The sequence below is a fragment of the Pteropus alecto genome, unplaced genomic scaffold (assembly GCF_000325575.1).
Source record: "Pteropus alecto unplaced genomic scaffold, ASM32557v1 scaffold44, whole genome shotgun sequence".
Classification (NCBI taxonomy): domain Eukaryota; kingdom Metazoa; phylum Chordata; class Mammalia; order Chiroptera; family Pteropodidae; genus Pteropus; species Pteropus alecto.
Window position 1 is genome coordinate 3,749,728 of NW_006436812.1, and position 20,680 is coordinate 3,770,407.

Consider the following 20,680-nt stretch of genomic DNA (forward strand, 5'->3'; position numbering starts at 1 on the left):
CCTGGCTAGGGGCCTGGGGAAGGCTTGGTACAGCCTCCTACGGATGGATTCCAACCCTTGCAACTACTAGGTGTCTGAGGATGGGTACAGGTTGCCTCCTATAGTCAAGGCCCAAGGACAGTGATTCTCAGATACTAGTGTGTGTGTGTAAATCACCTAGGCACTTGTTAAAAGGGAAGACTCCTGAGGCCCTGCACACCTTGAGTGTGATTCCGGGGGTCTCAGGCATGGGCCCAGGAATGAGACTTTTAACTAAGCTCCTCAGTGATCCTTTTGGATATGGCCTTGAGTCATGCCTTGAGAAAGGCTGACCCAGGGCAGGAGGCTTATTACTGTCAGGTGCTCCCAGGGCATCCAGCAGATGTTTCTTGTGCAGGGATATCTGCCAGGCCTCATGCTGGACACCCGCGATCCCACTGAGAACAAGCCGGAGGTGCTGACCTCAGGGAGATTATCATCCGTAGGGACACAGGTTAAAAAAAGGCTGTAACGTAGGGTCAGGTGCTGTGGGAACACAGAGAAGAAGCACCCCCAGGAGACGGGCCTCAAAGCCGAGATCAAAGTGTTGGTCGGAATTACCCGGGTCCAGAGTGTGGGGGGAAGAACTACAGTGGGACCGGCGCTTAAGGAGACTGACTCGAAGTCCACGTGGACCTGCAGGTGTTTGCTGTATGTCTTGATGCTGAGTGCTTTTCCAAGCCCTGTGGGGACATAAAGAGGCATTGGACTAACCTCTTATCCTGGAGAAGATGACAGCCTAGAAGGGAAGTTGGGAAACATGCACACCCCCTGAAGGTCACAGCCACACAGAGCAGGGGCTATGTCAATTGGCTCAGTATGGATGGTCGTAGGCACTGAGTCAGTGGAGGTCAGTGAGGGGACCCATGTGTCCTGGAGGTGAGAACTGGAAGGCATCACAGAGGGCGAGAAGGAACAGGTAAGGCTGGACCTGCAGAGGAGCAGGAGGGTGTTCCATGTAGGTGGCTGTGTGGGTCATTGGAAGACCTATTATGGGTTGGATTGTGTCCCTCCAAAAGACACATTGAAGTCTTAACTCCTAGTACCTCTGAATGTGACCTTACTGGAATTAGGGTCGTCACAGATATAATGAAGTAATCTGTTGATGTCCTTATAAGAAAAGGAGAAGAGTCACAGAACAGAGGCACAGGGAGAAGGCCATGTATGATGGAGGCAGAGATTGCAGATATGCATCGACAAGCCAAAGATTGCTTGGAACTACAAAAGCAGGGGGAAGCAGGAAGCAGCCTCCTTTAGAACCTTTTGGAGGAACTTGGCTCTGCCGACACCTTGATTTTGGACTTGTGGCCCTTGGAAGAGTGAGAAAACATTTCTATTGCTTTAAGCCACCCAGGTGATGATGCTTTGTTATAGCAGCCTCAGGAAACTTATACACAGCCAGGCTCAGGCTTCAGTGCAGGGATTTGGGGCTCTTGTCTTGCTGGAGGTGGGAGAACTTTGGGCATTCGGCCTTCTGGAGAGCCTCATATACAGCCTCGCAGTGGCTGAGTAGGGCCCTCGGCACTGACCAGGGTCATCCTGGGGACAGCAAGTGCAGAATGCACGCCTGCTCTGGCTCCACTCTCTGCCCTTCCCTTGGCTCTAACCTTTCTTTCCCCAGGGGAGCCCGTGGGAACCAAGGAGTAGATGCTTGCCCTGGCCTTCTGCATGGCCACCAGGCTACCAAAGGAAAAGAAAGCTCCTGGGTGTCAAGAGCTTCATCTGGTTTCAGTACTGAAGAGATGAGGCAGAGAACCCAGGCCCTAGGGGCACTAAATCTAGCCGAGAAGGAAGCTACTTTCTGGTTTTATGGCCTGTAATGGTTTTCCCTGGGGGTGGGGATGTCTAGAGATGTCACAGATGTCACATCTAGATATCTAAAGAGGGAACATGCTGGAGAGCTGAGACGCCTGGCCCCAGGGAGGGACAGAGCCCGCCAGTCGCTTGGGAAAGGGTAGCCCACGTGTCTGAGGTTCAAGGCTTTAGGCCACTTGGGGATACAAACTGGGTGCAAGTCTGCTCCTGGGGAGATGTGAGATTTCTAGAACGTTCTACCATAGAGTGGCCTGGTTGTTCTAGATGACTTGGCCTGTGGCATTCCAAGCTCTGGAGTGATACTGGATGGATCATAGTAATGGGGCAATGGATGAATTTGCTGGTCACTTTGAGAGTTTGTCCTATTAATGGAGCAGACAGGGAGGTGGTCTTTTTTCCCTTCTCTTGTGACCCAGACTCTGGAGGTCCCGTCTTCCTGTGGCCTCTGCCATCCTCGATTCAGATAGCTGAGAGCTGATCTCACAGCTCTTGGGAACCAACCATCCTTTGTCTCCTGGTGATGGAGATGATGTATTCTTCTCCTGGTGACAACGGGAGAGCCGCAGACTAACGATGAATGCAAGGCTGGCTGGGTGCAGGTGACCTTTGGGAGCTGAAACACTATCCTTGTCCTTCCCCAAATCTCTGTACAGAGCTCTGTTCGGGGACCCAGCCTGATGCAGAGTCCTCAGCAAACACTTGTGGGAGGCCGTACTTTATAGAAACAACTGAGGGAACGGATGGGTGATCCCAGGAATGCTGGGTCCCAGGGGCAGGGCAAGATGTGGTCATGAAAGGTTAGAAATGTCAGGGAGAGTAGGAAGTCATGACTGTTTGGAATCTTGCATGAAAGACCAGGGTGGAAGGTCTAGAGACCTTGTGTTTATGTCTGACTTTGCCCCCAACTTGCTAGGTGACTTTTCCCTCTCTGGGCCTCACTGGGTCTCCTCATCTGTGAAATGAAAGAGTTGGGCTAGTTAATTTTTAAGTTTCCTTTTAGTTCTAGAAGTCTCTACTGGAAAAATAACTATAGGACTGAATAACAAGATGAGGTCTGGGGTCAGAATGTCAGGACTCAGAAGTGGAACGTATCTATCTCAAATTTGGCGAAGCCCTCTCGGAGAGAAGATCTGGCGTCCTGGTGCCTGGACAGCAGTTTTTCTAGAAGGGTCTCTGGACTGGAACATGCAGGGTAGAATATTTGCTATTGCTGCCCCAGCCTCTGCCCTTGGCTTGACCTTCTCTGAGCAGACTTGGGGATGGGCAGCTTCTCTGGTCTCCTTGGCAGTGGGGGGTTAGATCTGCTAAGGGCACTTCACCACTGAGCAGGTGTGGGGTGGGGTTGGCATTGCCGACTGGGGTGAAGGGGTACCTGTGGTTGTGCAGGCCCACGTGTGAGGCCTTTCAAAGCAATGAAAACATTAGCTCTGAATTCAGCCAAGCGGGACAAGCGAGGCATTGCTCGAATGGGAGCTGGAGCCATTCTCGCTCTGTCCTTGTGGGGTGGTCAAAGCACCGTTCTCAAAGCCCCAGTTGGTTCTGAAGGGCGTATCATTTTGCTCCTTGTGCTCACTTATAAGGACAAGGCCATGCTGGCACTGCAAGTGGCCTCTCTCCATCTCTGTTGCCTTTTCTGAGAGTTGTGAAGGGCCCAAAGTCACTCTGCCTCCAGCCAGGGCCTCTCATCCATTCTCACAGATGTGCCTTGATGAGTGGGTCTGTTTAGATGTCCCCTGAGTGTATGTTTCTATTCAGGTTAACTTGCTTCAGGGTCTGGATACAAAGGGTCTGGTAGGTAGAGGAGAGAGGGGAGACCATGTGAGGCCTCAGAAGTCTCTGGGTGAGTCAGGGCTGGCTGAAACTGGGAGTCAGTGACCGTGAGAGTTAACTTGGGGCTCAGCAGGATGAGATCCGAGCCCAGGAGTGTTGACAGCCAAGGCTCATTCCTTTCCCAGTTCAGCTGGAACCTCACAAAGAGAGCAGGGCTAGCCCACAATCTCCCACAGCTCCTCGTTTGAGCTGCTTCTGGCTGGGAGAAGAGGAGACAGAGTCCCAGGCAGAAAGACCTCCTTTGGCCCTCTAACTGGTCCCCCAGAAGCAGAGGGTCAAAGGACTAGAGAGAAGATGAGCCAACTGAACTTCTGTCTAAAGCTGGTTCTGTCTTGGCCTACTCAGTGAACCTGCAATTTGGCCTGGCGTGTTTGCTTTTCTAGGAAATAATTATTATTATACCTGACATTCATAGAATGCTTTTAAAAATCACTTGCGGTTTAAAATACTCCAAAGGAGTTGGCAAAGCAGGTGCTATTATCTGTGTTGCGTCTCGTACGGGTGAGTGGAGTTGGGTGTAGGCAGAGTGAGGAACAGCTCAAGGTCACATTGCTGGTTAGTAAGACAGTAACCAGCAGGGCCTGGCTCTCCTGACTCCTAGCTGCATCTAGAGAGACTATTTTGGCTCTGAGACGTGTAGCAAAGGAAAGCCCTGAGGTGTGGTCTCGGCTCAGGCTGGGGAAAGTGTCAGATCTATTTCTAAGCCTGAGAATCCAGCAGATTTCCTCCAGCTTCCTGTGTTGGGGGTGAGGTGGGTCTGGTCTCATTGTTCTTTCCACCTGCCAAGGCCATGATGGCTCTGACCTGAGCCCAAGGTTGACTGGGACATTGGGGACCAAACTTCTTTGGCTTCCAGTGGGTCTCTCCTTGCCTTCTGCCCCAATGTTAAATATTGACCTCCTAGAGATTGTCCTCATGGATCCCAGAGAGATTCTGTTTCTTTAGGTGGGAGGTGGGAGGTGGGAGGTGGGGGGAAAGCTAGCCACCTGCCTCAGTCTGTCTCAGAATCCAGCCTGCATCTCACCCTCCTTCCTTTCCTCTCTTGCCCAGCTCATCTCTCTGAATGGAGAAAGTATTGCCTAACAACTCCCACAAGGATTTCTGTTCACTTCAGGCAGACTGGGTGCTCTACAGGGTATCCCTTTAATAATAGGGTCACCCCGAGGGATTAGGGCTTCATGTTTTGCTTCTTCCAAAGGCATTTGCATTTTGAAAACAATGTTCACCCACAGTCATGAATCCTCTGGGCATCAGTGATAAGCTTGTGTATATACAATGATTGTGAGATTGTGGGTGCTTTCTCTCTGTACCTCCTAAACCAAGGATTCCCAGGAAGTAGGGGTGGGACAGGGAGTGAAGTTGTCTGTCAATTTTGTGGATTTTAGGGGTTAAAAACAATTGTCTTGAAATCTTAAGCATCCTTTGTAAAGGGAGGAAGGGGAAGGTAAACTAAGAAGTCGTTGTCCTTCTTAGGCCAACACAGCCCCTCTCATATCTGGCAGAGGCAGTGGCCAGGTGCTGGGAAAGCTCACGGGACTCGGAGCTGGTGGTGAGCTGCGTTCTAGAACCAGCCTGCTGCTAACTAGCCTAACTAGCCCTGTGGCCTTGGGGCAATCACTCATTAGGGTTTTAGGATCCTCATCGGTGAAATCAAACTAGTGAGTCTGTGAGAAGGTCCTTTTTGACCCCCAACCTCATGGTTCTCTCTTACTGGTGCCTTTGTCATTGTATCCTGTCTCGTGGGTGAATCATTTTTGGGCTCGAGTCCAGCCAGGGACAAGATGTCCTGGTGGGATTAGCCTTGACTTCAGGAGTTTGGGTAGGAGGCTAAAGGACCTTCCAAGAGTGGCTGCCTTGTTCACTGCACCCTGGTCCTCTTGTCTGGGGGGAAGAGGTAAAGGCTGGTGAAAGAATGGTGAAAGAGAAGGTCTCAAGTGTCCTCAGAGGATACGGGCAACCCTTGCCTCTCACAAGCACTTTCCTTCTGAGGTCCTTTTCAGCATTGACATCTGCAAAGCTATCTGAAGTCTAATCCTAGAAGTGAAAGAACAAGAGACTCTGAGTGAGCATTTATTCTGTAAATAAGGCCAAGAAACAATGTGATACCAAAAGAAGTGCTGACCATTTGCCCAGTTAGGAGTGTTTAGAGACAAGATCTAGAACATGGAAGAATCGGTGTGCTTGCTCTGACTCTGTGAACACTGTTTCTGAAGTGCTTTTAGCTGTACTTGAGGCCCGGCCAATGATATGTCCAAGTAGGTGGAAGGCAGCCTGGTGACAGATGTGGGACTCCCTGGACACCAAGATTGGTATTCCTGACTCCTTGGGACAGATATGTCCTGGGGTAGAATTGGAAAGTGATTGTACCCCTGGGGTTTTATTACTGTTGACTCATTTGCATAATTGTGTGTAACAGTCAAAGGTATTTTACCTCTGTGTGACTTTGGACTCAGTAGTTTCAGTCAAACAGATGAGAAGTCATGTGGAGGAATAATCTTGGCAGATCCTCAGAACTGTGTGCTAAGGAGACTTAGACAGGTTGGAATTGAGTTTACATTATATTCCACCAAAGCAGAATAAATTTAGTACCGTAAGGTAGGCTCAACACAGATCAACAAAACTCTATTCTGAATGGACCCCTCTTTCCTCAATCTCAAGAGAGACTCCCTGATACTTGGTACTGAGGGAGACTCAGAGCTTGGTTCTTGAATGTTAGTGTTCATTAGAGTCATCTTGTAAAATACCAGATTCATAGTTACTCACCCCTGGAGACCGGGCATCTGTGCTTGGAAAGCTCTCAGGTCTCAGATGCCACCCCCACGTGGGCCAGGGAGCTTTGTTTTGTTTCTTGGCCTGAGTTCTAGCCCCTCCCTGGAATGGCTTGTTGAGCAAACAACTTGACTTTTCTTTGTCCGCTTCCTTATTTCAAGAGAGGTTAATAATTCTTGCTTTCCCTGCCTCTGAGGGCTGCTAGGAGGATGAAAGAAGAACATGAGACAACTTTAGAAAGCATGAAGTTCTGCGTCGAGACAAAATATCATCTATCTCAGTCCCTGGCACATGTAGATCAGCAAAGTGAAAAGATGCTGTAAGGGGGCGCTCCTTGGGATTTTGCAGAAAATGATCAAGAGAAGGATAGAGGAATTTTTAGGGAAGAGGCAGGGGAAGCAGGAGCAGTGGTTGTCAACCACCTACCCCGCTCTTTAAGCAGTGAGACCCAAGGAGGGCTGCTGGACAGAAAGTACAAAAGAGTTGGCTGAATCCCAGTTTGTTCATCTTCCCTCACCCACTAGACACTTCCATGGACCCCTGGCCCTTCATGAGACATGATTTGCAAACTACTTGGGAGCAGAAAGAACCCTAGACTGAGAGGCATGAACTCGGGCTCTGTCACAACTCTGGTCAGAGCTTTTTCCTCTGCAGTTGGACCTACCATGGCCCTTGGAAACTACACAGTTCTCTGAGTCCATGTGAAAAGTTCTTTGGAACAAGTTAGAAGCTGGGGAAATAGACAAGTGTTTGGTTGGTGGTGGAGAGAGAAAAGAGGGACCAAGCCTGGACTATAGCTGAGGCTGTGGGTAGGGGGAGCAGCTGAGGGCTGACCCTCAAAGAAAGACTGATGGTAGAGGGGGTGTCAGGAGAGAAAGCAGAACTGGTGTATGCTATGTTCTGCTCAGGGCACCAGCCTGTCAGGTACATGGGCCTTCCCATGGTCTTGGGCTTGAGCTAGGGGCTTGCTATTCTTGTGCCCTGATGTAAGTGCCCAAGCTTGTGTGAGGCTGGGGCAGTGGCCTTGGCAGCAGCAAATACAGTATAGTACTGCATGTCCTGGGGTAGGCCAAGACTCATCTTACCGGGTTCTCAACCTGTCTAGGGTGTCCTGGGTCTTCTCGCCCTCCTCCACTTCTCCTCCAGGGGCCAATGAGGGGCTTCAACGAGATGCTAGGGAGGTCAGGGATGGAGGGAAGACACTGAGTTTGATTTCACATAATTGAATTGAGTTTAATCAGAGGCTCTCAGAGCCTCTGACTGTGCCTTCCAGAGGAGAGATCAGGCCCAATGGCATAGCTGCTTCCTGGGGATTGAGCTCTGGGGCCCAATGGCACAGCTCGTTTCATTGAGAGACTGTGTCAGAAAAGTTATTTTTAGCCTGGGAAGGAAGGTCACAGGGCATTAAGCCATCACCCTCCGTCTTTTTCACTCCATATTTCTTAGCAGCTTGGTTCTAAGTCGTAAAAAATAGAGAAGAGTAAAGATGCAAATATGATACACACATGCACACACTTGATTTCCTGTCTAGGAGTGGAAATACACAACATTGTAAAGGTCATGGTAAACCCCCAAAGTCTGGGGTCCTCATTTCCCTTGGTGCTGTGCAGCCCTCTCACTTCCATCAGGATCAGAGGTTGTTTTAAGAATATTAGAAATGCCATAGGTGGTCAGACTTAGTTGTCATCATAACCATCTCACCATCACCATCATCATTAGCACCATCATGACCGCCACCACCACCATCATCACAGTCATCACCACCATCACAGTCATCACCACCAGTTGTCATTACCACCATCACAGTCATCACCACCGTCATCACCACCACCACCACCATCCCCATCACCACCATCACAGTCATCACCACCATCACAGTCATCACCACCATCATTACCACCACCACCACCATCATCATCATCATCATCATCATCATCATCATCATCAGTAGAGGGCAACAGGGGCCTGAGGAAAGTGCTCCCCAGAGAAGAAGCCTTGACCACTGCTATTCAAAGGTCACATGTCAAGCCCTGGATGAAACATCCAACTTAGGAGCCCCAAGTAGGCACACAAGTGGGGAGAGGCTGAGAGCAGAAGCCTCAGAGTCAGGATTATTGGCTTAACAGCACTTTTCAGGTTTGGTTGCACATTAGAATTACCTAAGAATTTTTTTGTTAAAGTACCGATGTTGGGGATATACCCTAATTCAACCAGAGCCTTTGACGAGGGTGGAGGAGTGCAACCCAGAGCCTGGTGGTTCCAATATTCTGAGAACCACTGGTTTAGAGCCAGTTTTATCAGGTGGTATAGACCAGCACTTCTCAAACTGTAATGTGAAAACAAATTGTTAAAATGCAGATTCTGGTTCAGTGGGTCTAGGTTGGGGCCCGAGGGTCTGCATCTCTACCAGGTTCCTGGGTGGTGCCAATGCTGTGGGTGCCCAGACCACACTCTGAGTAGTACAGGTGTAGGACCCCTCTAGGGTCAAGAGACCTCCTTTGCAACTCTGGAGTGAAATGGACTCAGCCAGTTGCCAGCTCTGTGATGGGCAAGGCATTCAGTGGCTCTGATTCCAGTCCTCTCATCTGTAAAACAGGGATAAGTGTAAGACTTGTTTTACATAAGCAAGTATGGTTCAGTAAGTTGAGTAAGATCAAGTAAATTGTTTTATATATAAAGTGCTTAAGCACTGCCTGGCACACTGAATAGTTAATTATACAAATGTATCTCAAATGATATATAACTTGCTGCTCAGAGGACTTTTTAGTCTCCTTGGTTTAAACCAAGTTCCTGCCATAGATTTTTCTCCAGAGGGTGGTGATGGGGAGGATGGAGATGCAGGCAAAGGACATATAGGTGGTAATGAAAAAAAATTTTAATGAGTAACCTCCGGCTCCCCCACTAAGAGACCAGGAATTCTTATTGTACCCAAATTTTACCATGGACCTCTTTCTAGCACTTTCCATGGGTCAGGCAGGGAGGGTCCCAGCCCTGGGAACATAGGGAGAGTTCACCCTTGGTTCCTACAATCCAGACGTGAGCCTGGAGAGAAGGTGCATGCAGGGAGGGGCGAGGTACCTGTGGGAAAAGGTGCCACTGTGCTCTCCTACATACATCGTGGCGTGTAAGGCCTTGACAAGAAGTGGACAGTTCTGGGTTCCAGTCACCTTGTGTCTTGGGCAAGTCAAAGGCTCTCTCTTGACCTTCAGCTCTGAAATGTGGATGACAGTAATGAAGGAGGTTTGGTCGCTGTCACATGTGGGAAAGTGCTCGGGGAGGTGTTATATCAACATGCAGGGCTTCTTTATAATACAAGGCACCCAAACTTTCCATTCTTCTGAATTTGATAGCAGGTTGTATTTGTGGGGACTAATGAGAAAATATTTGTTCTTGGTCCTTGGAGACTGCCCCAGCTTTTAGGGTTCAAGGTGTATGGGTACCCTGAGGCAGAAGGGGTACCCCAAGAGGTGGCTTTTCTTTGTTGAGGCAGAGATGGGACTATTAGGCTATATAGCCTGAGAGAGAGGGGTGTCTGTACCCAGCAGAGAGGTGGAAGGCTGCTTCCTCAGAAAGGGTCCTTGTGAGTCAAGGGAGCCTTGACTCACAAGGACTCTTTTGCTTGTCTCAGCTGCCCCAAGGCAGGGCCCTGTGGTCCCTCATCCCTGAGACCCAGCAGTGTTCCCCTACTGAGGGCCTCCTCCTTAAACAGGTCCCAGTCTGACTGGGAGGGGGCAGAAGGGATAGGCATAACCCTTTCTTTTGATTCCATTTTCCAAATAAATGACACTTGTCTTGATAGAGGTCTCGGCACTGGCTAGGCCCCTATCATGCTCTCTCCTGCCTTGTTCTCCCTGTGTCCTCAGCTTCCTGTTAAAATGACCAGCCTTCAGAAGGGGATCCCCTCAGGAGAGGTTGGCTAAGGCCACTGGGAAGCCCTGGCCCTTCCCGTTTTGGATATCTTCTCCTTAGGCCATGTCGCCTCTAATCTAAGGTAGCAAGGCCAGCAAATGCCTGCCCTTAAGGGGACAGAGTTGGATGTGTGACTTAATAAGGCCGAGAGCCACAAGTAATCCCCTAAGTACTCTGCCCTGTAACCTAAGATTATCTGGCCTGCACACACCTGTTTGCACGCCTTTGCTGATAGCAGTATAAAAAGCATGTTGGTTAATGACTCTAGGAACTGACAAGGCATCTCTCCTATCTTGGAAAGATCTCTTGGTGAGCCAGGCTGCACGTGCCTCCCTGCCTGGGGCAAGGTTGAGGAAGGACTGGAAGGGCTCACCCGTTTCCGTCCCTACGCAGTCATCAGGACCCAGTGAGAGGCTCACTCAGGGTCAGGGGCAGGCTTCTTGGGAGTGGGGCAGTTGCTCAATCCTGCAGTGACAGACAGTGAGTGGTTCTGTAATCACCTCTAGCCATGGCCTCCGAGTCTTGGGAAGAGGATGGAGAAACATCCTCACTGCTTGCTGCACAGGGCAGTTATGAAAACCAGGGAGGGAGGTGCCACTGATGCCAGGTTCACACCTCACTCTTGGTGGATGAGAGCTAGGTTGAGTTACTCTTTTGAGAAGCAAAGCGAGTGCCAACCCTGTGAAACTGACCAATCGTGTTCTAACCATTTAGAACTGCAAGTTTCCGCTTCGGGTGGCACAGAAGATGTTGGCAATTTGTTGGAGAATCATTTCTCTGCTGGAGATGCAAGTCTAGAGGAGAAGGAAAGGGCGCTTTATGCAGAGGCGGCCCCTCGAGAGAAGAACCTGCTCCTTCACTCCCCAGATGGCAGGGAGGCTGAGAGCTCAGAGAAGACTGCTGCTGGGGCCCCCATCGCCCCCGGCCCAGGCTCTGACCCTGAAGCCAGCCTCTCCAATGCCTCAGCCTCAGAGTCAGCTCCCCCCGGGGACTCTGCGGGGCCACCAGGAGCGAGCACCCACCTTCCAGAAGGGGAGGAAGGAACCGGGGAAGAGGGGAGACCTGAGCTCAGTGCGGGAGAGGGCCCAGCAGAGGAGGCCGAAGGACAGGCTGGGAGCCACCTGATCCCTGAGGAAGCCAAGGAGGTCCTAGGGGACAACCCCGTGCAGGGGGCAGCAGCTGGGGCTGCAGAGCCTGAAGGCACAGGGGCCTCTCCTACCTTGGAGGTCGAGGAGGCCCACATGCCCGAGACAGCAGGCGAGGGCAGCCCAGGGCCCGATCGGGGACCAGAAGGGCCAGATGGAGTCATGGAGGTGGACACAGAAGCCAGGGAGGGGCCTGAGGACCAGGGGAAGCCCAGCCCCAGCCCAGACACGGAGACAGGGGACACCCAGGAGTACCACCCCCCAGAGGGCCAGGTCCCAGGGGTGTCCAAGGAGGACTCAGAGGTGGCCTCCTCTGAGGAAGAGGGTAGCAGCCACAGCGGAGGCGAGGAAGGAGTTTCATCCCAAGAAGAATCCGAGGAGGACAGCGGCGACGACGGGGCTAGTTCAGAGGAAGCAGGGGGCGCCTCCGAGGAAGCAGGGGAAGCCCAGGAAGCGGGGCAAGCCCAGGAAGCAGCAGGAACCCCAAGCAATGGGGACGAGGGGGCCCAGCTGAGCTCGGAGGAACCAAATCCAGGGTCCAAGGGGGACGAGGCCTCAGAGGCTGAGGCAGAGGAGCCCAAGGAGGGGCCTCAGGGTAGGGGACCCCAGAATTGCTCCGGCACTTGGGCAGCTGCACTCTTCCTGGAAGTCTTGTATGTAGTGGGACAGGCAGGGACAGGGTGGGGCGGGAAAGCCCCAGCCAGCCTGGGTTTGTGGGATGGAGACCCTGTCCAGGGTACCCAGCCCAGGGGGTGCCTTTGGGCTTCCCTTGAGCCACTTCTTCCCAGTTTGGAGGGACCCAGTGAGAGGCTGCACCATGGACCTTGATGAGAGGCCCAGAGGACCCCGGTTACTTTTGAGTTAGGCCCTCAGGAGGCCTGCCCCTTGGGGTCCCTGAAGTACTTTAACATGGACCAGTGCCTTAACCTGGAGGACAAGGGACATGGCGGCAGGGTTTGAGGCCCTGTGCAGGCTGGTGAAGAGATATATGGGCGGGGGAGTGGATTGGGAGCCCCCTGTGGGGAATCACAGTAGGGTTAGCACCTGGGGCCTCCCCTTGAAGACTAGGCCATGTCAGGTGGGGTGAAGTGGGACTGGGGTCAGGATCCTGATAAGAAATCTCAGGCTGGCTGTGACAGTGATATCCCGCAGACGTTCACTCGGAGCAGCAGCAGTCACCCTCTTGGGACTGAGGGACAAGGAAGGGAGAGGGCAGGGCCAAAGCCAATGGACAATGTTGGCGATGTATCACATTGTAGGCATGGCCAGGACACCCATGGCGGCATCCACTGAGGATGCTGGCCTGGACCAAGAGCTGGGCTTTTAAGATAGACAGAGGAACTGGGATCAGTCTTTACCCTCCAAAATGGCTTCCCCATGGGTTTCCCTGAAGAATTCAGTTTCCATACCGCTTGCCAGCTACTTGTACCCTCCATAGGGGGCGGGTCTGCAGCCAGCCCCTCCCCCTCCTTTTTCTCTCTGTCCTGGGTCTGCGGTCAGGGCTGCCTGAGTCCTGAGATGTTCCACAAGGCACATCAGTTCTCTGCTTCCATCTCTGGTAGAACTAGTCTCCTTCTGCCCCACAGGCCCAAGTCCATCTCACATCTAATCACCTAAAATCCTTTGTGCAACCAGCCTAGGTAGAAATAGCCACCTCAGCAACCTGCAGGTGGTCATGGGCATCTTTTTTTTTTTTTAAGATTTTTATTAAAATATAACTAACGCACAATATTGTTTTAGTTTCAGGTGTACACCATAGTTATTCAACATTTATATACCTAAAGAAGTGATCACCATGATAAGTCCAGCAACCTCTGACACTGTTCAACACTATTACAATAGTATTGACTATATTCCCTATGCTGTGCACCACATTCCCATGACTTATTTGTTTTATATGTGGAAATTTAAACCTCTTATTCCCTTTCACCTTTCCCCCCCTTTTTGATTTTTCAATTACAGTTGACATTCACTATTATTTTATATTAGTTTCAGGAGTACAGCATAGTGGTTAGACATATATTTATTTTGCAAAGTGATTCCCCTGACTAGTTTAGTACCCACCTGGCACTATACATAGTTATTACCATATTATTGACCATCTTCCCTGTGCTTCGCTTTACATCGGTCACAAGCATCTCCTGATGGTCAGAAGCAACAGTTAACCCCTTTCCCCATTCCACAGCGCTCCTCCAGCTTGAGCTCCACGGAAGCCTTGTAAATCTGATCAAATGCTCATTTGATCAGGTCAGATGTTTGCTTAGAACCTCTTCCTGGTTCCTGGTGCTCTTAGGATGAAATGCAGACTCCTATGGTCCTCTAAGACAGGAGTCTCCATCCCCCAGGCTGCAGACCGGTACTGGTCCATGGCCTGATAGGAACTTGGCCACACGGCTTGAGGTGAACGGTGGGGGAGCGAGCGAAGCTTCATTTATATTTGCAGCCACTCCCCAGTGCTAGCATCACTGCCTCAGCTCCACCTCAGATCACCAGGCATTAATTAGATTCTCATAGGAGCATCGGTCCCTGATGCCAAAAATGTTGGAGACCACCGCTCTAAGACCATGCATGGTCAGCCCCTGCAGAATTCTCCTGCCCCCAGCATGAACCCCTCACACACTGAGGCCTAGCCACCCTTCCTGCTTTTTGCTGAACTGCTCCTGTCCCCATCTTCACATAAATAAGTCCTCACACAGTGGATCTCAGGTCACAGGCAGCCCCTCAGAGAAGTTTTCGGAACCCCTGCTAAGACTACCTAGGCACACTTCTTAGGCCCTCGTAGCTTCTGGAATCTTCCCTTTCATAGCCACATCATCATTTGTCATTATTTGCTTTTAAGATGATCTCCCCCCACTCACTAGATTGTAGGAAAATGCCACAGGGCAGGAGCTGTGTCTATTTTGGGCACTGTATTCCCAGCACAAAGCTCGGTGCTTGGCGCATCACAGGTGCTCAGTCAGTATTTGTTGAATACATAAAACAGATTGCAGAGCTTTAGAGAATTTGAGTTTGGATTTTCAAAGTCCCTCTTAGAGACAGAACTCTGTTCAACTGAACTTGGCAAGCCCTTGGTCAACAACACCTCAAGGCCCCACCCTTGCCCATGTTGAGGGGGCTTAGAGCCAGGCTGGCTTTTAACTTTACCCTAACCCTGCTGTCTGCTTCTCTCCCCAGAAGAGGCGGAGGATGTGAGTGAAGAAGCCCCATTGAGGGATCGCTCCCACATCGAGAAAACTCTGATGCTGGATGAGGACAAACCAGCTGATGATTACTCTGGTAACAAGAGGAAGAAGGAGCCAGGCCTGGGGCTGGGGTTTGGGCTGGGAAGGCCTCAGGGGCAGGGACTCTGAGGCTGGCAGGCACCCCAGGGAGGAGAGTCCTGTAGATGGGGGGCTTCTCGGAGGAGGCTCTGTGATCAGGGTCCAAGGCCGGGGGTGGCTCTAGATTGATAGGGAGGAAGAAAGGCAATCCAAGCAGAGGGACCAGCGAAAGGGTATAAGGCAAATCTCAGTGCTGCATCTGGGGACAGTGACAGCCTCCACGCTGTGGCCTGGGAGGGGGCGTTAATAGAGTTCATCACATTTGCTTTGATTTTTATAGTTTTTAAAGCCCCTTCATGCCCGATATTTTATTTCCTCCTCGTTATAACCCAACACTTTCAGCAGGGCTTATTGTCTCTTCTAAGTTGCAGAGTTAGCGAAAGCTCAGAGCAAGGCAGTGCTTTGCTGTGGCACACAGCTAGAGAGGAGGCACACGTGAGGGGCGGGCTCAGGAAAGCCTGACCCTCAGGCCTTCTTCCCCGTTTTGTGCCTAATACCCGGTGAGCTCCCAGCCTCACCCCCAGGAGTAGCTTCTCCCTGGAGCCATGCTTTTCTCAAGAAGATACTTGAGATGTCTATATACTCCCAGGACATAGTGCAGAGGGAGTGTGGCCAGAGGCCAGGGTGGCCTTCCTGAGTGCCTGCTCAGTGCTAGCCTTCCTTGCCCTCTGAGCCTAAGGCAAGCGCAAGTAGAGGTAGAGGGCAGAGAGGAGGAGATGGGGTTCTCATCTGCCTCAGCTGCAGGCTGAAGCCACGCTTAATACACTGCTGAGGAGGGGATAGAGGGGAGCCTTAGATTAAAAAGAAATAAGCCAGGAGGCTTTGGGGGATGGGGAGGGAATGCCTCTGGTTTAAAGATTTCTGAGGGCTGGGATATGGACTAGTTCCTTCCTTGAATACAGCACAGTCACTGGGCTGCAGAGGGCCCCTGCTTCCCACTAGGCGGGGCTGGAGCTGCCCTGGAAAGTGGCCTGGTCCACAGTGGTCAGCTGTCTGGAGCTCACCCTACCTGATGCCCCCTCTTCCTCCTTCTCTGCCCCCAGTGGTGCTGCAGCGGCTTCGAAAGATCTACCATTCGTCCATCAAACCCCTGGAACAGTCTTACAAATACAACGAGCTTCGGCAGCATGAGATCACAGGTACAGTTCATGTCCCGAGGTAGGGCCTCCACTTTCCACCTCCAACCCATCCACAGTCCCTTGTGCTTACTACGCGGCCCCTGAGCTCCTTACACACTGGGCTCAAGGACACGTGGAGCTGAGCAATCCTTAGTTCTTGGGGCGGGGCGGAGCCCTCAGTCATGTGAACCACCCTTTCATTGTAATAGTGACCCATACTTTGCACAGGGGTTTCCAGAGAGCATTTCATTTGTAAGTAGTCATGTCAGTAGTACAGTTTTGGTTTCCAAGGGTAATGAAGTGAACTTCGATCCCTTGCGTGCTCAAGGGCCCACAGGCTTCCTGTTCATTTACAGAATCATGTTTAAAGTCCTCCGATTGGCTTGGATCCTTTCCCCTCTTGTTCATTCCTCCTGGTCAGCTTCCCTTGGGCTTGGATTCTTTTAAAAATTGATTTTCAAAATAATAAAAGTGAAGTATACTTGCTGCCAAAAAAAAAAAATTCAAATAATGCAAAATAGTATACATCGAAGGTAAAAATCCCTTTCTTGATTTCCAATTTCTCTAATTTCACTCCCTGAGGTTCCCACTGTTAAAGTTTCTCATGAATACATTTCCTCTGCATACATGAGCATATGCAAGTGTGTCTTTTTCTGTTTGTTTTACAAAGATGGGATCATATCATACAACTCTGTGCGTGTGTGTGTGCGTGTGTGTGTGTGTGTGTACCTCCCCTTGCCCTTTCTAATCCTTGCATGGATGCACCGTACTGGGTAACCACCGCCCTATCATGGAAAACAAGGTGTTGACCATCCAGTTTTTAAAAAAACGTTATAAATACTACTATAATCGTTACATATTTCATGCAAGTACATTCGTAGAGTACATTTTTAAAAAGGGGAACACTGGAATTAAATATTTTGATAGTGGTTACCAAATTGCCTTAGCTTGTACCAATTTATACTCACAATGACAGGATATGAGAGCCCTTGTTCCCCTACAGCAATGCCTTTTTAAAATGTTATTCATCTTTGAAAACGTTAACAATGGTATATACTTGTTTGAATGGTCAAGTATCACACAGTTTTCTGTGTTAACTGGCTACTTCTACATTATCTCATGTGATGCTCTCGATGACTGTACAGTGGTTGGGGTATTATAGGGTATACTTTCCTTATTCCTGCTTTCCAGAAGAAGGACCAGAGAAATGCTAGGCTATCTGGGATCATACAGCTGGAACTAGCGGCTGTAACTCTCACCTCCAGAGAATGCTGTTTCACAAGTATCTCTACTGTTTCTTGCAAGCCTAAGAGCAAACGATCCTTTTTGGCCTCACAGAGGAAGTGCAGGTGTTGGTGTGAGGTCGCAGTCTCCCAGATGCTTTCTGGTCCTCTACTCTTGCCTTCTCTGCAGCCCTCAGACCTAGTGGCTTGGCCCTGGAGGCTTCGAACTGCCCAGAGAGAATGGTGCTCTGCAGGGAGGGCGTTCCTGACTCCTGACCTCACTTATCAGGCTTGGCTCCTCTCTCTTAGTTTCCCGACAGTGCTGGGACTCCGCTGTGCCCTTGGGCAGCCTCCTCAGTAACCCCTGCTGCTCAGTGACTTACCTGCAGCCTCCTCCATGTGCCAGTAACGCCCCCTGCTGCAGAGGGCTGAAACAGCAGCCTGGGAAAGCCCTGGTGGTGGTTTGTCTCAGCTGTGGCTGAAGGTCCAGCTCCTCTTGGCGTCCCCTGGGCTAGGGTAAGGGAGACTTTTTGTAGGATCTTCATGGCTGTCACTGAGGACTCCTGCCACCCTCTCAGCCTGCCTATCCCTTCCTGTCCCCGAGCTAGGGATTGACACCCACAAAGACACCAGCGACTCATGGGGCAGGGCTATGGTATTGCTTTCAGGAAATATATATGTGCCTGTCACTTATGAGACACCATCTTGGTCTTCTAAGACTTGGTTTCACCTTAGAGAAAGAAAACCAGCGCATCAAGAAGCAGGTGCAGAAAAAGAGGAATACTGTACTCCTCCTTCTATAAACAAGATAGGGAATATTGCTTATATATGCATGGAAATATCTGAAAGAATATGTAAGGACTGTTATGACTTAGGCAGATTGGGGACAGGGATGCTAGACTTTTCACTTTGGACCTTTCTTTACTTTGATTTTTGAACTAAGAAATAAATAAAATGGAAAAAAATAAATGAAAAAAAAAATAAGTGAAGTGCTTACTGTTTTGAGGCCTGTCTGCCAAGCTCAGGAAGACTGAGAGATCTAGAGGACTTTAGGCACTAAATTATGCAGGGCTGACCCTTTGTGGTTCAGAGAAGGGGTCGAAAGAGCTGGGACCTGAAACCCAGCACCAAGAGTGGCCGGTCCCATGCTGCAAGCCTCTCCCCCTTCCCCTCCCCTTCCTGCCCCCTGGTTTTGAAAGCCCTTGAAAACTCTGCTTTTTCTTCTTAGTGACCCAGGCAGGTGTTCTCCCCAATACTGGACACAGGGACCAAGAACCCAAAAGTTGCCTGGTCAGTGCTTAATCTTGGGACCTAGCAAATATGTTATGGACTTTGGAGGCTAATATTTTAGGTTGGCCCCAGAGCCCAGGATTGGGTTGAGCCTCCAGTGGGATTTCAAGAGGCACAGCTAAAGGGAGGGAGGCTGGTAACAGGCAGCACCCAAGTCCAGGCTGTCCAAGGTTGTATAAGCCTCTTTCATACCCTTTTTTTCTGTTACCAATTCAGATAGAAGAGTTTTTACCACTCCTCATGTGGCAGTTCTGCTCCCCTTTTATGAACCATTCTCTCCTAGATCTAAACCAGGAGGCCTCACCCAGAGTGAGACCTGCATCAGAGTTTGTTGACCTCATTTAGGTCTCCTTCTGGTGCAAGGCCCAAATGATGTCTTCTGGCGTCTTTTACTTAGGTTTCCTTCTGGTGCTGGTGTGCAAAAGATCTGTGCAAGGCCCAAATGATGTCTTCTGGCGTCTTTTAACTGGGCAATTGCATTTGCGTAGCGAGAGATATGCCACTGATTGTCACGTGCTGTCTGGTCCAAGCTAGAATTCCACAACTTACTTAGATGGACGGTCTGCGATGCAGCGTGAAGAACTGTGTCCCTCCCATAGTGAGAAACTTTGTTAGTTCACTTCTATCTCTAACGCCCGCTGCCCACAGATGGAGAAATCACCTCCAAGCCAATGGTGCTGTTCCTGGGACCGTGGAGCGTCGGCAAATCCACCATGATAAACTACCTCCTCGGGTTGGAAAACACTCGCTACCAGCTCTATACAGGTAAGAGTGAGATCTTCTTGTGTGATTCTTGGTATTTCAATGTATGTCATATATAGAAGCATTATGAAAAACCAAAGCATTTATATATGTCTCCAACACTATAATGAAAATCACGCACGAGAAACCAGCAGCTACATTCATGTTGATAGAAGCATTATTCACAACAGCCAAGAGGTAGACAAAACCCAAACATCCACCGATGGATGAATAGCTAAAAAAAATGTGGTCTGTCCACACTGTGAAATATTATTCAGCCTTAACAAGCAATAAAGTTCTGATACATGCGACAACATGGATGAACTTCGGGGACATGATACTAAGTAAAATAAACCAGTCACGAAAGGACAAATATTGTATGATTCCACTTGTATAAGATTCCTAGAGTCAACAAATTCATAGAGTTAGAAAGTAGAATGGTGGTTGGGAAGAGTAAGAATGGGAAGTTACTGTTTAATGGGCACAGTGTTCAGTTTGGGATGATGAAAACATTCTGGAGATGGATGGTGGTCATGGGCGAAGGTGAATGTACTTAATGCTACTGAACCGTACACTTAAAAATGGTTAAAATGGTAAATTTTATATTATGTGTATTTTATCACAATTAAAAAAAAAGAAACCACTGGTGTAGCAAACATAGTATCTGATTCTCGTGGCGAACCCGCCCTGAAACACCTTGCTCACCTGCTTTGCAGTAGGTCCCTTCCCTCAGAGGTGACTGTGTTCCTACTACCCTTGTGTCCGTGTGTGTAGGTGCTGAGCCCACCACCTCCGAGTTCACTGTCCTCATGCATGGGCCCAAACTGAAAACCATCGAGGGTATTGTCATGGCCGCTGACAGCGCCCGGTCCTTCTCGCCCCTCGAGAAGTTTGGCCAGAATTTCCTGGAGAAGCTGATTGGTATCGAGGTTCCCCACAAACTTCTGGAGCGGGTCACTTTTGTGGATACACCAGGCATCATTGAGAACCGCAAACAGCAGGAAAGAGGTAATTTAGCACTCATTTCGGAACAGTGTGAGCTTTGTCTTAGAAAACTGTTTTCTACAGTGGGGGGTAGACAGGCAGGGGAGAGGAAATGTGGAGAGCATTGTCTAAGGCCAGGGTATGTGTTCTCCCCTTCTGGACCCTTCTTTTTGTCACTGTGGTGCCACTTAGGTGTAGAGGACCTTGTTCTTTTACCTCCCCAAGAACTGATCTGATTTAGAGGTGATCATTTTCCCAAGAGGAAGCTGTTCTTCTCTGTAAGTAGCTCTTTGAGGTTCATGCTGGGCCTGAGCTGTCTTTGGGAGGCCCAGGTTGTCTTGGCTGATCAACGGCCTAGGCTAATTGCATCCCAGTCCAGCTGTACTTAACTTCTGGCTAACTTGGGGCTGGGTTGAACCTGAGCTTCAATTCTTTCTGCTTTACCAGGCCTGCTTCAATATAAGCCTGTTTCAAAAGCCCTGCTTGCCTTCAGATGGCAGAGTAGTGCCACTTTGGGC

At 50.0% G+C, this 20,680-nt stretch overlaps 1 protein-coding gene across 1 annotated transcript in view; it reads left to right on the forward strand.

Moving 5' to 3' along the window:
* Positions 1-20,680, forward strand: part of SRL (sarcalumenin) — a 35,260-nt gene that overhangs the window by 12,026 nt on the left and 2,554 nt on the right. The window contains exons 2-6 of the mRNA XM_006913874.2: positions 11,056-12,081; positions 14,661-14,762; positions 15,850-15,945; positions 19,086-19,202; positions 19,953-20,186. Coding sequence (XP_006913936.1) covers positions 11,056-12,081; positions 14,661-14,762; positions 15,850-15,945; positions 19,086-19,202; positions 19,953-20,186 — 1,575 coding nt within the window. The remainder of the gene's footprint in view (positions 1-11,055; positions 12,082-14,660; positions 14,763-15,849; positions 15,946-19,085; positions 19,203-19,952; positions 20,187-20,680) is intronic.